Raw genomic sequence first — 16,881 nt, forward strand, 5'->3', positions numbered from 1 at the left:
TGTTTTTGGAAAAGAAGGAAGAAAAGAAGCGAAGTTCGGAAGGAAGAAGGAAGCTTGAATCAATTCTGCATCTCTGACCTGCACAGCACAGTAGGGGTAGCCAAGTATAAGTAAAGTTATCTGGATTACGTAAGAAAACAACAGCCAGCCATGTGAGATCAGTGCAGACAGCTACACCTGTTCAGCAAAATGTTGCTGGTGATAGTAGGAGTTAAGGTCTGGTGTTGACAGAACACCCCTGCCACCTAAACTTTCTCTGTAGGACAGATCCGAACTACAGATGAAGAAGATGCTTGTCCAGTGGTGACAAGAGTTATAAACATGCAATGGGACCACCAGGTAATGAATAAAGGGACAAGAGATTAAGTGCGGCACTTCCCCCAGGTGCTTTGCTTACAGGAACATGCTCTGAGCACGTTCTGAGCAGTTAACCCTGAAAGCCCTGAGAGCTATTTTTTTTTTTTTCATCACCCTATCACATAAGAAGTTAAAGAGTAACTCCAAATTTTTGTTGAGCGTCTCTTCATGAAGTTGTGGATGTACAGAGAGAAAATGTTGGTAAAATTTTAAACATGGGGCAACCCAGATCTCATTAGTGTTAGGGTAATGCTGTCACACCCATATATTCCAGCATCAGCGGCATTGACGACCAAAGTAGCAGCTGCGGACAGCTGGTTTAAAGGTCAAAATGTGAGGTGGTTTTTGTTTAAAAATTTGTTTTATTGTGGTAATGAATATTTGGAGCCACATATTCATTAGTTAACACTGAAGAAATATAAAGCTATTTATGATCAAGAAAAGCTATGTAGTTTAGAAGATGTGAGTTGCCAAAATACACAAGGAATGAGTATATACATAATTTGATTTAAGTGGTTTTCTTTCCAAATCAGAACACCATGAAAATTGTCACTATTTTAGTTAAAAATATAAAATACTGGGAACAAAAGCCAAAGTAATAACGACATGATATATTTCTGCTTTAAATGTAGGTGGAAGACAAAGTGCTGAGTTTACCTTCTAAAATAGAAAATTAATGCCAATGAGCACGTGTGTGGCATTTGCTATGTCAGCGAATGCAGTGATCACTGACATATGCAAAACAAAGCGGGCCCAGTTTCCCTGGATACCTTCATGTTGACAGTTTCGGGTCTTGGCATAAAGAAGCATCAGTGTACACGCTGGCAGACTCAAAGCTTGCAGTTAGGGGGAGTCTGGGGAAGTGTGTGCCGTCGGGCAGAATGGTGACAAGCCGACCTGCAGGTCCGCCAGTGGTTAGGTAGAGTGCCTGGCCTCAGTCACAGGGCACATCTGCTGAGTTAAGTACAGCGGTCTATTTTAGAGGCATCCAAACGTCACTATCAAAAGATGTCAGATGTATCAGGAAGCAGAGCACGCTCCATGATCCTGAGTGGGAACTGATGCTGGAATTGGCAGGCAAGGAGGAAATTTGAAATAATGACAGCTGAATTCTATGTTTTAACAATATTTAAAATGAATCAAGCCCACAAATTAAAGTTATGACATGTGATCTAAATTTAAGTTGAAACATTAGTCTGTAACAGGCTAGAAATAATGAAAGAAAAATTAGTGACGTTGAAAGCATAGTGATATAATTATCTAAAACCCCAACCAGAAGAAATAAAAAAATCAAAGAGATTGAGGGAATATCAGTGAATTGTAGGGAAACTGTAAAGTGTTGATATGTGTGTGTTATTGATGTCTTAGACAGATCAGTAAAAGAGAGTGAACCTGGAAAAATATTTGAAAATAAATTTCCAAGCTTTCTGAAATTATGAACCCTCTGACCAACCAGTAATCTACAAGCAGAAACACAAAGGAAGTGTACAAGGACTGTCATGGAAAAATTGCCCTAAGCTGGTCATAAGGAGAGGAAAAAAAAATTTTTTTGAATCTACACACATAGAAACAAAAATTCCATGTAAGAATTAAAACCGATTTCCATTTTAAAAATCGTGGAAACAAGGAGACAGTGTAGTTACAGGTTTAAGAACAGAAGGAGAAAAAAAAAATCTATGGCTGTAGTCATAGCTTTTAAGTGAAGGTTAAAGATGTTACCAAATATACAAGCTAGGAGGAGGTGTTGCCAGTCGCAGCACACCGTGGGAAATACTGAAATCTTTCAGGCAGGAGGAATGCTACCAGATGGAAGTGTGAACTTGCACAAGTGCACAAGTACTGCTAGAGAAAGATGAATCAGAGGGCAAATGCAGAGAAAACTGCATCATGTAAGTGTGTGTTAAAGATAACTGTGTCCAAGACAAGCGTTTTAACAATGATACGTGAGACTTATATGGCCTGTTGATATAAAGCATCCGTTAGTGATAGCAATAACAACAGGCCAGAAGAAAAACTATACAACTGTTCTGCCTCGGAAGTATTGTTCTGTCAGCCAGAGTCTCTCATATGCAAGTGTGAACCTCTTAGTGCAGTTAGGAAGTCAAGAGCCCAATGCATCGCCACAAAAGACAGCTATCCAGCATTGTGAGGTTGACTTAGTATTCAGACACCAGGGTAACTTACTATATTAGCAAACAAAAATAGAAAGTAGTGGTAATCTTGACACAGAAATGGAATTTGAGAAAAATTCCCAGAGCACATTCCCTCTAAAGCAAGGGTGGGAGGGAACGATCTCAACTGAATCAAGTGTCTACAAGAAAGAAAAAAAGAAGGAACAAATACCATGCCTGTCTCCCTAGGGCTGCCACTACAAAACACCTTTGTATAGGTTTAAAAAAGAAATGTATTTGGTGAGTTTCTGGTGTCTGCAAGTTTGAGCATGGCCTGATGGCTCTCTCTTTGGTTTTGGCTGGTCCCCATGTCCCCATGTCATCACATAGCCTTATCTTAAGTGCGTGTCCTGTGACCCAGAATTTCCTCTTATTATTAAAAAGACAACTTTCTGAGACATCCCTATTTTCTTCACCTGAGAATTGAGATTTGTGGAGCATAATATATCTCCTATCTTTTCAAAGAGACTAAAGGTTTCTTTTTTTATATTGTGGAAAAGCAGTCTTTTTTTTTTTTAAATTAACTTATTTTTATATATACAATAAATAACATACAGCAAGAAAAATGACATGACAATCAGGAATTATATAAATGTTACATTCATAATGTTTTGGCTCCTTGAATTTGGCAGCCTTGAAGAAAACATCTTCTCTATCTTGGTGCGTCTAAAATTCTGAATGTTTAAGGAGCACAGCAAACGAGAGTTTGTAAGTTAGTGGCCAGGCCTTTGTCTGGCATACACAATGTTGGCTAGGTTGAAATAAATAGGCATGAGTTGATGACAAAGCTGACAATTCAGCTATGCTTGGGAAAGATGAGAAAGAAATTCTAGCTCCACTAAGGAAGAACAAAGGAAATATGTGTTGTGCATTTAAAGAGAAATGTGCAGGAAGCAGACAGGATGTACGTCTCTCTCTGAGCAGCTCCTTGACTTACCTACACAGCTAACCATTCAGCGAACCATTCTCTTTCCCCTCAGACTTGGTCAGTTCTGTTATAAACATTGGCCACATTCTTATTAACGGTATGCACGTAACTGCTTTCCACCATAGACAGCCTACTGCAAGTGAAGAACTACCCTTGGCTTGTTGACTACTAGTGTCCTCCTTTTTAAAATGGAAGAGTCTAGAAAGCCAGCAAGACTAGTGCAGGCAGGTGGAGCTGACCCACCCCAGCAAAACTGAGCAGGTTTGGGACAGCTGAGGAGTGGAGGAGTCATTGTGGAGGAGTCATTTGAAGAATGAGGAAAAAAAAAAATCTCCACAGCACTGCGGGGGAGGAGGAGCCTGTGTCCCAAGAAGTATTAAGAATTGAGATAAACAGGAAGCTCAACATTTATTAGTAGATTTTATTTAGCAGGAAGCAGAGACACATACATCTCTATTCCCCTCCTTGGCTCAGTAGAGCTGTCATCCACCAGAAGGAGAAGATAACTTTATTTCATTTTAAATCAATGATAGGTCAGATAGTCTTCCAGGGAGCCTATATTATTCATCTTCTGTTATGATGCATGTACGTTATGAGAACAGCATTGCAGGTGCCATTGGCATCATTTTCAGTTGCCTTTTAGGAGCCTGTGGTGAGCCACGAATTAATACAGACTGAGAATCAGTTGAATTTCAGCAGTTTGAGATGAAGCTTCTTCCTGGTCCAGTCTTGTAGACAACATCATTTCGTTCTAGAAAGACGGTTGGCCTTAAAATATTAACACCAGACTCTGGAATTCCAGTGATCTGCAAACGTGTTAAATATCACACAGGACTTGCTTTTGTTGTTTATTAAATCAAGATAAAAAACAATATAGCTTCACATCATTCGTAGGTAACTTTTGTGTGTGGGCACACAGGATGGCTGGCCTGGCAACAGTTCTTCTTGCTCAGCACAGTGCTCTAAGAGGGGCAGGCACAGCAAGGCTCAGCATACAGATGACTGGAAACCTTTGAAGAATCCCTTCTTTTGCTCTTACTGTGTTCAACTGAATTGATCTCAAAGTGCAGCTATGAAAATCATCTTCATCCTGGTGGAAAGAACACCACTAAGAGCCCGTCTGTTCTCAAGTAATGCAGTCTCAGGTTCTGTGAGCTACACATGTGTGAGGATCACGTTTTATTTTACATTGTTCTGTTTCAATATTTAAATAAATTATCTGGGGTAGGCCTGTTCACATGACACGTAAGCGTCTGACGTACTCTTAGCCCATCTTTGTCAAAGGTTAAGGTAGATCATTTTGTCTCGTTTACTAATTTTATGCCACACAACGGAGAAGGAATCCTCAATATCCAAAAAGCAGATTGAAACAGCTTTTATAGTTCACAGAAGCGTAATGGTGTTCTTATAACTTCGAAAGAAAGATTAAAATCTAAAAAGAAAAAAGAAGATGGCACACCCTACAAATGGAATTTGGGGTGTTAAACTATCTTCTGGAAGCAGAGAATGTTTTAAACAATAGCCTGCAGTGATTTGATTCTAAGAACAGCTTTAGGAAAACAGATTTAAATTAGCATACCATCTACAGTTTCACAGAATGCTTAAATTTAAATATACGCGTTCTCAGTTATAATTTGCATGATTAATTTTCACAACAAACTATTCAGGTCGGGTGTGACAAAACTATCAAATTTCTACACAGTTCATCTCACAGAGTCCAAAATTGAGAAGCCTGGCATTGTTGGAGGCGCTCCTATGGAAAGAGGTGCCACTGTGCTTCAAGACAAATTGTCATAATGAGTCTGTGGGGTGCAGGGTGGAGCTCACACAGACTTCTGCCTCTGAGGAGTTTTTAAGGCCAAGCCATGGTGCTCAGTCCCTATAAGGTGTTCAGTGAGCATTTATGAGTTTATATTTATACGATGTATATTTTATAATTCAGAAGTTACACAAGGGCTGAAGTTCAGGAAAATCTAAACATGCTCCAAGGACAAGTTATAATGACCCAAAAGCTACTGTGTGCTGTGTTCTGGAAATGCGATTCTGTTGCTTATTTGGGGGTGGGTTGCACCTCTTTTTAGTAGGTTATTAAGAAACAGTGCACAGTGAGTATACAGTTCCTACTTTAAAGGTTGGCATTTGCTGGTTTTAACGGTGCACATTGAAGATAGCTAGGCCAGGAGTGAATAAACAGAAAGTAGGAATCTTGTTTGTTTGCTTGCTTTTTTTTTTTTTTTTTTTTTTTTTTGAGACAGGGTTTCTCTGTGTAGTCTGTCCTGGACTCGCTTTGTAGACCAGGCTGGCCTCGAACTCACAGGGATCCACCTGCCTCTGCCTCCCGAGTGCTGGGATTAAAAATGTGCTCCACCACCGCCTGGCTAAGTTAGGAATCTTAAAATAGAAAAGGTCTGCATTTACTTTTTGCCAACTTACTGCTCTTACTGGTGAGGAAATTAAGCTGAGTTTATTTGCTCAGACGTTGTAGTGTTATATTGCTGCTCCAACCTTTCTTTCGTTAACTGAAGTTTTTTTTCTTTTCTTTTTTTTGAGGTTTTCATTATATAATTTGATGTAGTAGTCTTATATTGGAAGACTACAAAGTCGTATTCTACTTGATTTGATAATTTATTCAACAAGTGTTCATTGAGTTCTACCAGATGCCAAATAGTTGGTATTTGAACTTCAGCAAAGAATCAAAAGAGCAAAAATTTCTATTCTTGTGCAGATTATATTCCAGTGAGTGAGATGATGGTGATGATGATGATGATGGTGGTGGTGGTGGTGGTGGTGGTGATGTTGATGATGATGATTTCACAGTATGTGGATGGTGATGAGGACTCTTTTTACAAAAAGAGTTAACATTCAAGTGTGCTTGGGGGGGGGGGGGAGTAGTGTGGAAACAGTCATCATTGATGTAAGGGTGACTCTTGGACACAGGCTTGAATATGATAATGGACCCCATCACTATTCAGGTAACTTTAAGGCTTGAAAATGTAAGTATGCTTGAAACCCATTTGTTCCACATGTTGCTACCTGGCAAGAGGTTGCAGGTGAGATAAAGTCAAGGATTCTTCTTATTTCCTTGTCTGTCTAGCCAGGAATGGCATTTCCACAGCAGTTCTTCTTCCCTGCCTAGCTGGAGTAAACAAATTTCAAGGCTTTGCTTTTGGTTTAGTAGTGACAAGAATGTGGTTTACTTTGAGACTTTGCTCTTGAGAGCCTTAGAGCAACACAGAACATAATGCTCTGTCACTTATTGGTTCTTAGAAACACATACGTTCCCACATTTGCCCCATGAGGTCGACTTATTCTGTGATTCTGGCAGCAGGTCAACTCTGCCTTTGACTCAGTCCCTTACACATGCAGATGAGAACGTGGCTTAGTCTCTGGATGGTCTTCATTTACCTTAGTGTGACTTAAAATAGAACTACCTGTTTCTTGCAGATTGTGTTCCTGGCATCTGCGTACACAAGTCCCCAACTGAGCGAGGAGAGCTGCTCCGCCGTGGCTGCTGTGGCACATTACCTGTATCTTTGCCAGTTTAGTTGGATGCTCATCCAGGTTGGTAGCTCCTTCACTGCCCACCCCCATTCCTTTCCAGTGACTCTGGGCGGGGGTGGGGTGGGATGGGTCTGAGTACCTGAGATTCTCTGTACTGAAGTAGAAATAACCCCGCGTCACCACCACAGTGGTCCCAGAGTGTGAATACGATATCTCTAAGGAGCTCTGCACCAGACAGCAATGTTTGGAAAAGTGAGGCAAATCTCTAGTAAGACTGAAAACAGAAAAAGCATCATGGAATATGGGCCCTGTAGAGTAAGAACTTGAATTGTTTTCTCTGCAACATCATAGAAATTTGTTTGAAGAAAGGGACGGATGTGATTAGATTTAGATTTTAGAAAGATGCCTCTGTTTGTGGTAGGTTGGAAGAGTGGTTAGGGAAAGCCGGTTACTAGTGTTAGCTGAACCAGAAGGAGCGGAGAAGGATCCTACTAAATAGAGAAATGTCTGTAGCAACAAAGTAAACAGTGTTGGGGATTTCCTTTTTGTGGGTGTAGAACTTTAGGATGTAGGCGCCAGTCGTCAGGAATGCAAGCAATGGAAGCCTGTGTTCCCAAGAGTGTCTGATGGACAGTGGCCTCCTGTCCTGACATTGGGAGCACTGAAGAAGAGGCGAAGTTTCCAATTGCTAACAACAGCAGAAAGTGCCAGTGATGTAGAGTGACCCGGGGCAGGGAGGGGGGTGGGTGGAGGGGTGTCCTGAAGTAGGGCTCTAACCTTGTCCTCCGCTGTGTACACATCTGCATATGGAGATGGTAATTTATGACTCTTAGCATTAGTGCTTTATAAAGCTTTCAGCACCTCCAGTCATTGAAAATATGCCATTTTCTCTAATATCTCTGTCAACAGGTTTAAAAAAAAAATAAATCTAAGCCATGACCATAAAACTGAAATATTTCCTGAAATTAGAATACATTTGTAGCTGAAGGTTTTAATGCATGACAGTGCAGGTTGTTGCTCTCTGGCTGGACTGATTCTGCAGTGCTGTGCTGAAGGTCTCCTCTGTCCCTGTCCCTGACATATTGTGAGTTTCTGATTGAGGACTTAGATGAAAGCACAGGAAACTGCTTTATCAGATGTAAAGAAATACGGAGATAAGCGCGTAGGTACAACAGGAAGCTGCTCGCCTGAAGATTCAAGGTAGAAGCCGTACAGAGACCCTGCAGTTACAGATTGCACCCTACCAGAACGATATCGCTGATTAAACATAATATAGAGGGCTGAAATTCCACTTTAACCTAAACTCAGCGGAAACGTGAAGCGTGAGCAGAATACCACACAGACCTAGGTTACATGTAACGGTACGAAGGCCACTGTGCCTGCATCGTGGTCTATAATGCACTGTCATCCTAGGGACGCGGGAACCATGTTCACAGTTCACATCCTAGCATGTGAGGAAGTCAGAAGGCAGTAGTGTGGAAAGGGGCTAGGGAAATGCGTCTATGTGCAATACCAGGAGACGTACTGCAGGAGATAAAGCCTGGACCAGGCATCTGCGTTTGGCAGAACCAGAGAAAATGAACCAAATACTACCCAATGAAAATTCCGTTCAAGTTAAGAACGTTCACAGCCAATAATACACTCCGAGTTGGAGAGACTGTTTCCGGAAGCATCGTGAATCAAATCGCCAAAGTACATTCAAACAGAGAGAGATGACGTTCACATGTATTTCAAGTGGAGTCCCTCCTTTGGGAGGTATTAAGCAAGACGCTATATAAGATTCAGCCAAAGGCAATGGAGATTGGCTTATTCCATGTCTTTCTTCGTTTCTGGTCAGCAAAGAAATTCGATTGTGGCTTGATGCTTATGCAGTAGACTAATCACGGTGTGGCTCGTGAGTTAGGAAAATGATTGCAAGAGGCAGTGAAATAAATGCATTTCACATGGTACAGCACACAGCCTTCATGGTTTGTGGTGTGACCGCAGGGGGAAAATCCAATAACTTCTGTATCTTAGGTAAGGCTCCTTCTAATAAGTCATTTTATAGCCAGAGGTTGTCATTTTTACCAACTTGTACTTTCCATTTATAAAATGCTGTGTGCTCAAGCCATGGTTTAAAAGCCTAGGCCTACCTTTAAGAGCACTGTGTAGCGAGATGAACTAGTATTAGTCCAACCCTGAGTCAAAACTTGGAAAAGCACTTGTGGGGTACACAGACAGACATGCAGGCAAAGCACCGGCACACATAAAATAGGTGAAAATTAAGAAAGACCTTGAAAGAATGTTAGCCTTCATATTCTTTTTTTGCAGTGCAGGAAGGAATTGGATGTTATATGTGAGTAACCTAATGACAGTGAGTTAGTCATTAATTTTTAATCACTGGATTAAGAGCACCAGAATTATCAGTGTGGGCCAGAGAGTGGGCAAAATCCTTGCTGTCAAGATCAAACCGAAGTCCGACCACTGGAACCCACATGCTTGGAATGAGAGACCGACTCCAGGGCATCGTGGACCTGTGCACCCTCACAATACACACATTAATATGCACACAAATAAGATAATAAAATACCCTTAAACATTTTAAAACAACGAACTGTTGATTTATTTATTTATTTTTATCACATTCCCGCTTTACTTTTCTGTCACCTATTTCCAACACCCTATGGTAAACTGAGATTCCCTTTAGACTGCCAGGCGAGACCTCTTATTGATAAACAAGTTATAAAACTTCTCCGAGCCTGTCTGGTAGATCAGGTTACGGATCCACACCACCTTTGCAAACTGAAAATATGAACCTATTTGGCTCTGTGCCCAGCCCGGAGCATGCACTCCGTACATTCACTTGGAGTGCTGGTGAGGAGGGTAAGATGAGGGGCTAAAATACGCAGAGATCTGGAAGCATGCTGCGACGGTCTGCTTTTTCAGTTCAATTTATATCTTTCTTTTTTTTTTTTTTTTTTTTTTAAAGGGGGATATATGTTTGATATGGGGAAAGAAGGGTGATTTTCAGCGGAGGAGCACACCAGTTGCAAAGCCTCTGTGACCTGTTAGAGTGCAAGCCTGCTCGGCCCAAGGCACCAGAGCAAGTGGTGGGAGTGTAGAAACAGCAAAGTTTGCTTATTTGGCTTTGAAACAAACAACTCACAAATTCCCTACTCGGCCAAGGATAACTGGCCTGCCCTTCTGTTTGTAAGATCACTCAGTGTGACCACTGAAATCGTTTCCTACTTCCTTAAGTCACCGGGGTCATGTTTACTATAAGTTAGAGTGACGCTGGGAACTTAAAATGTTGGGATGTTTTTCCTCCATGCTGCTGGCTGGTTGTTTTCATTTTCTTTCATTTTGAGATAGCATATGCTAATGTTACAAAACAAAAGCACTTCAGAGTGATGTCAAATCAATAGTACATCTATTTCCTGCTTTTTTGTGTATTGGCCATTGTTTTTTGCTTTATCCCAAATGCCATGCCTGAAGGTAAACACTGCTAATGGTTTCCTGTATGCCTCCGCAAATACTCCATGAGTAGACAAACATTTATAAATCTATAAACAAGCACACATGTGTCTCCTTGTGATTGTATATACTTTTGTATGTGACTGTATGTATATATTTATGTTTAGAAATCTTTACTTTCGCAGTGTTCAACTGTACACTTTTCTATGCTACAATATAGTTTTTCTGCAATTTATTTTATAGTCTTTAATTATGGTTGAGGGTAGTTTTTTTATATAAGCAGTATTTTTGCTTAGAGAATATCTATAGAGTGAATTCATAAAAAATTATGCTTTTTATGGTGTATGGTCACATAAGACCTGCTTTCAACTGGTTTACCAGATCATGGATTAGTTGAAGAAGTGTAATTTACACTGTGATTGTTTGCAATATCCATATACAATAGAGGTAAATGGAGATGTGACTTTGCTTCTGTGCTCATTTGGCTCAGTTTCGTGATCATTAGAGTCAAGTTAAATTGCTGTAGAGCAATCTGCTTCGATCACAAAAGACATGAGAGGCTTGTATTGTTGCTGCAATCTGTTTCTCTTCTTTCAAAGGTTGCAGCTTAATTCGAAACGTGTTGTTTTAATTTTGAAGTAGAGTTTCTCTGAAGAATGTATTCTTAAATTGGTAGAATAGACTAGAAACACTTAAACTTCTCCTTGAGCGTTTCTATCCTGTGCCTTAATTTCTCCACAGCCTGACTGTGAAGGAACAGACAGACAGATTCTTTATTCCTTAGCAGAAAGTTCTGGAGTGTAACAACAGGAAGGGAAATGCTAAAATTAGCCATAGGTTTCCTTTGCCATTGATTTAATTTGACAAGACTTCAAAAGTATTGAAGACAACACTGATAACTACCAAGATAAAAATGACATACCCAGGAAATACTGAATTATCAAGCCTCAAAAAGCCTTGCAGTTCTTTTAATGCAATAAATACTAAGAGGAAGAAAAAGTGGAGCAAGGACACATGGGAGCAATTCTCAGATTTGCATCTGGAATGAATGATGAAGAACATACAGTGATAGGCAGAATTGGTGTCATGTGTGATTGCAAATTAACTGTGATGCTGTAAATCTGCCCAGTGATCCTAGTGAAACAATTAGTAATGGAGTATTATACAACAGCATGGAAGCAATCTTTGTTTGGATGAAATTTGCGGAGTTCAAATAGCCAATATAGCCTACACCACATGGCATTTCTTTATATTTTACCAACATACTAACACTTATATGGAGATGTAGTAATAAACTAATGAATTTGTGTTTATAGAATATATAAAACCATAACTCTGACCTATGATAACTAAAACAGTTAACAAGGTGTGTATCTGATTTTCTTGTGTAGATACTTGGAAAGTATGTCTATGGAGTAATATAGCCAATTGCTTTAGACACAGTCTTTATTCATATATATATTCTAGAATATATATATTCTAAATAATCTTATTTATATATTTAGTTATTGTGTGCTTTAAAGGGAATCAATTAAAATTTTCCCAGCCCTAGTTACTAATTCTGGAAATGTATTTTTTATATACCCTGTGAGAAGGAGTAAGACAAACAGGCAGGCAGACAGACAGGCCCACAGACAGACAGACAGACAGACAGACAAACAGACAGACAGAAGGAGAGCAACACAGAGACAGGGAGCACTAAATAATACAGCACCAAATTGTCCGAATTAAAATAGTTCGGTGTACATTAACTCACAAGGTCTATGTTTATTATTTAATAAGTATTCATTAAATTCATGTTTTGCATTTAATATCTTTAAGTTTTCACTAATTAACTCATGTTCCAGTTAAAAAGAGTTTGATTAAAGTTATCAAGTTTTCTAAAACTCCTTTTGTAGCAAAGCTTTTAAAGTATATGCACACACGTATACACATGTTTACATATATGGGAGAACATTTACAGCTTTTTCAAATCATAATTATCAAAACCAAATAAAATGATATTCAAAATACGTGCATCTTCACTCGTTTCATTTTCTCATTAAAAATCTTTAATGAGATTTAATAAGCAAAGCATTTTACCAGATACCATAAAATTTGGTTTTATATACAAGGTACAAAAATTAATCTGCAACAGCTTATTGTTAGGCTTCAGCCATTTATATATTAATAACCTTTTCAGTGTTTATTAAATGTTACCATAGAAGAATAGGCGCAGAGGCGAAATTTGTCTCTGTCTCTGTATGTATATAATATATATATGTATACACACATACAGAGAGAGTTGTTTTAGAAGACAAAAAAAAAACTAAGTTAAACACACACACACACACACACACACACACATAGAGAGAGAGTACACACACACACATATATGCATATATATACACACACTTCTTTAGGAACATATATCTCTCATGTAAATTACATGTGTGTGTTGTGGAAAGATAAGAAAATAAGTTTTTATGCACAAGATCCTAATATCAGTATTTATATGAACTTCTGTGGAAATAAATCTTAAATATAATTAGTCTTGGGTTATTTGCTTATTTAGTATGAGGTCCTGTACAGCTCAGGCTAGCCTAAAACTGGCCATTGCTGAGGGTAACCTTGAATTCCTAGCTCTTCTTCGTACTTCTTGAGTACTGGGATTAGAGGCCTGTGCCACTGCGCGTGACTTCAGTGTTCCTCTCCTTAAACCCAGAGTTCCTCCTTTGTAATACTTTATTCTAAATGTCAAAAAAGGCACATCATGGGAAAAGCTTCCTTTGTAGTGTATTTTAGTAGATTTGGCTTCTGTTAGGAAGGCATTCACGTTTTTCAAACTGCCAAAAGCTTAGGCCCCTCGAAGCTCTCTGTCCTGAATCAGGTCATTGCGAGAGTGAACTAGGAAACAGTTACCTCACCTTACCATCTCTCCCTTAGATAAGCCTGTGGCCAATGTCTACAAGTGGCTGCAACGTCACCACAAGGTTCAGTTGTCCTAGCTGAGAAATCCTAGTCTGTGTGAAAGCAGACATGTTGGGAATACCCTGAGCTCTACTGTGCTGAATAAGTTGAGAAGTTGTTCACTGGGGCGCTTCTCTAGCCATCTTTTGGTGGGGTGAGTTTTCATCCGGAAGTACCCACATTGCCTACCTCAGCATTCAGGACACGCCACAGTCTGCTGCCTTGAGTCTGTCTACACACGATGCGAAGTGTACAAAGAAACAAGTGGAGGTTGGGAATAACACATGCCCTGGGGCTTAATCATTCTGAAATAGGAGTTAGAACAAATTTGCATAAGCAACAATTCAAAACATGCTTTGATAACTACAGTTATATGCAGATGTCCATAAAGATAAGGAAATAAATTCAAAGACAAAAATCTCCAAGGAACCAAATATTTTTATTCTTCCCAAGTTTAGCCTAGAATAAATCCCTCAAGGCTGAAATGGGCCAGATAGGATCTTGCTCAGAAGCCTCAGTAAACAGCATCTGAAAGCCTTCCCACACGCATTAGATGTGCTTGTTTTCCACTTAGAAAGGTCTCACACTGTATCATGACTAGTTTGGGGCTTAAGTTATTTATCGTTTTCCACATCCTGCTAGGAGACTTGAGAAATCTGATCACATTTTCCGGTGGTGAATATGTGTGTTCAGCACATTGCATGCACCACCCCGCACTTACTCATCCCAGTAACCGTGCGTGCCCCAGGAAACAGAGACTGCATGTGCTGGTCCTCCTCATGGGACACGTGTGTGTGTGTGTGTGTGTGTGTGTGTGTGTGTGTAATTCACTTACACCCGCATTCCACCATATTAGTTCGAGGAGGAAGGATTTTTCAGAAAGGAGATATGATGCCGTTTCTGTACTAAGTGACAACTAAGTAAGGCATCAGTACATAATTGTCATTACTACTTAGCTGTTATTTAGTACAAGGAAGGAAAACAGACCTTCTAGATTGGACTTTGGCGTATACTTGATGTGGTATTTGGGGCCAATAATAATATTTACATGCTTTATTTTTCCTCATTCTGTCTAATCTGTTTCTACATCCTCCTAACTCAAGGCACTTCTTCTCCCTTGTGTACTTTTATACTAACTAGAAGATAACACGATATGGTTTTAATATAAAATACATGTTTCTCTGACTTATTTGGACCCTCTTGTTAGAATCTCTGCCACCCTCGCATCCCCTTCCCTCCTCCCCCCTCCCCTTCTCAGAAAAAGTGAGCACCCCCCCCCCTTCTTCCACATCAAGTCTAAGGACTAAGCGCATCCCCTTCCCCTGAGGCTCCACAAGGCAGTCCAGCTAGGGACAAGCGATCGTAGGCAGGTCACAGAGTCCGTGTCAGAGACGGGCCGTGCTCTAATTGCTAAGAGACTCACATGAAGACCTAGCTGCCCATCAGCTCCATATGTGTAGGGGACTGAGGTCCAGTCCATGCATGCTCTTTGGTTGGTGGTTCCATCTCTCTGAGGCCCCCATGGTCCTCAGTTAGTTGACTCTGTTGGTCTTCACAATCTTCCTTGATTGGGACGTTTTTCTCCATTCACAGTCACATTGTGGTTTTGATTCTATAACACACACACACACACACACACACACACACACACACACGTTACTTACCATGGAGCCTGGCCCTCCCCAAGGGGACTCTCCACCTCCTGGAACAGTGGCTGGCCCTCCCGTGTTTTAAGTGCTCATTGTACAAAAAGTATCAAAAATCCTGATATCTCAGAGCCATTTCTTTATCCTCATCATGAATTTGATGGAAAGTAGTTTGCATGGCAGTGTTTGTTTTCTCAGAGTCACATTTACAAGACAGTCTCAGAAGATTATGACAAAGTGTAAAGGAGAACAAAATCGGGACAAGAAAAAGGACAGTGAACTAAACTATGTTCCTAGAGATTTTTTTTTTTAGTTCCCTGAATTTCTTGAAAATGTGAAATAAATGAATATTTTAGCTTACAAAAATCCAACTCAAACTGGTTTTTTGTTAAGCTGGTGTTTACCCCGTGTTACCAAGTAACTCTGTATTGTCTACACTAGCAGAGTTTGTGTCAGTGCCACTAATCCAGAGCCTGCTCATGTTGTTTCCTTCCCCAGTCTGTGAACTTCTGGTACATGCTGGTGATGAATGATGAACACACGGAGAGGCGATACCTGCTCTTCTGCCTCCTGAGCTGGGGCCTTCCATCCTTTGTGGTGATTCTCCTCATGGTGATTTTGAGAGGCCTCTACCGTCAGAGCATGCCGCAGATCTACGGACTCGTTCGTGGTGACTTGTGAGTACATCCAGGCAGCACACGGAGCTTTCTTAGTCCGACTGTAGCTTCACTGGTAGATGGTGGACATGGGCGGAAAGAGAGACGGAAGTGCAGACATTTCAGGAGATCTTTGCTTTCCTGGTGTATGTTGTGAACCTGACCATTCTCCAGCCATGCATTCCTTTAAACATAAAAACCATTGATTACCTCTGGAGTGGCACAGTTTTCTCTGGTGAGAGGTGTTAAGTAGTTAACAGTAGATCATGTCATAACATAACTGTTTATCCGGATTAGACAAATAGTAATAAATGGCAAGTCAGATAGATCACTATGAGAATTTTGATAAACAATCAATGGTGAATTTTGCTGTTGAGTTCACATGGCAAGGATAAAGCCCATTTAGTGTCTTCTCAAAGAAAGCTTTCCACCTTCCTTTGAACCAGACAGTCTCACCACTACCATCTTGGTGTCTCCATCTATAGAAACTTCAGGTAACAGATTTGGGATTTCACCTGCAGAGAACACAACAAATGTTTAGGTTTTATGCTAGAAGATATTTTGCAGTTGTAATTTCTTGAATCAAGTACCCACTAGTCTCAGTATTAAACTATGCAAAGACCTTAATCTTCACACTCAAAATCTTTTCTGGGTTTACTTAAAACAAAAGTAAAACTGGCCCGAATTCACAGAAGGTTTATAAACACCAAAAGAAAATGTAGAGATTCTGAATGTAAAGTGTAAAATTTTATCACATTTGGAGAGATTTTCCCTTCTCTTTTATGTTATTTCTCAAAGTTTTTCAGTAGCCTAACGCTGATGCAACACAGAAGGAAGTGAAGGAGCATTGATTGGACAAATTTTAAAGTAACAAGAGTGAAATTCAAAGATGGTTTATAAAGACACATCGAAGTTTCCTATGTGAGAAAAAGAGAAAAAAAAAGAGTCTTAAGTTTTACCTTTGGCTTGAGTCTTGATCCAGGAATTTACCTTTTTTTTTTTTAGCGACTTTTACACATTTGGGGATGTCTACTGCCTCCATATCTGGGGTAATATTACTTAGATAGTTCTGTGTTTCTTTAAAACAAGAAAGTACAGTGGGCATGGTGATACATGCCTTTAATACCAGCACTAGGGAAGCAGAGGCAGCTGGATCATTGTGAGTTCGAGGCTAGCCTGGTTTACAAAACAAGTCTAGAACAGTTAAGACTACACAGAGA

The 16,881-nt window shown here is 40.0% G+C and overlaps 1 protein-coding gene across 1 annotated transcript in view; it reads left to right on the top strand.

Moving 5' to 3' along the window:
- The window catches only part of Adgrv1 (adhesion G protein-coupled receptor V1), a 469,943-nt gene that overhangs the window by 308,369 nt on the left and 144,693 nt on the right, over window positions 1-16,881 (top strand). The window contains exons 82-83 of the mRNA XM_051172399.1: window positions 6,901-7,017; window positions 15,504-15,682. Coding sequence (XP_051028356.1) covers window positions 6,901-7,017; window positions 15,504-15,682 — 296 coding nt within the window. The remainder of the gene's footprint in view (window positions 1-6,900; window positions 7,018-15,503; window positions 15,683-16,881) is intronic.

This window comes from Acomys russatus, chromosome 30, assembly GCF_903995435.1.
Source record: "Acomys russatus chromosome 30, mAcoRus1.1, whole genome shotgun sequence".
NCBI classification, from domain to species: domain Eukaryota; kingdom Metazoa; phylum Chordata; class Mammalia; order Rodentia; family Muridae; genus Acomys; species Acomys russatus.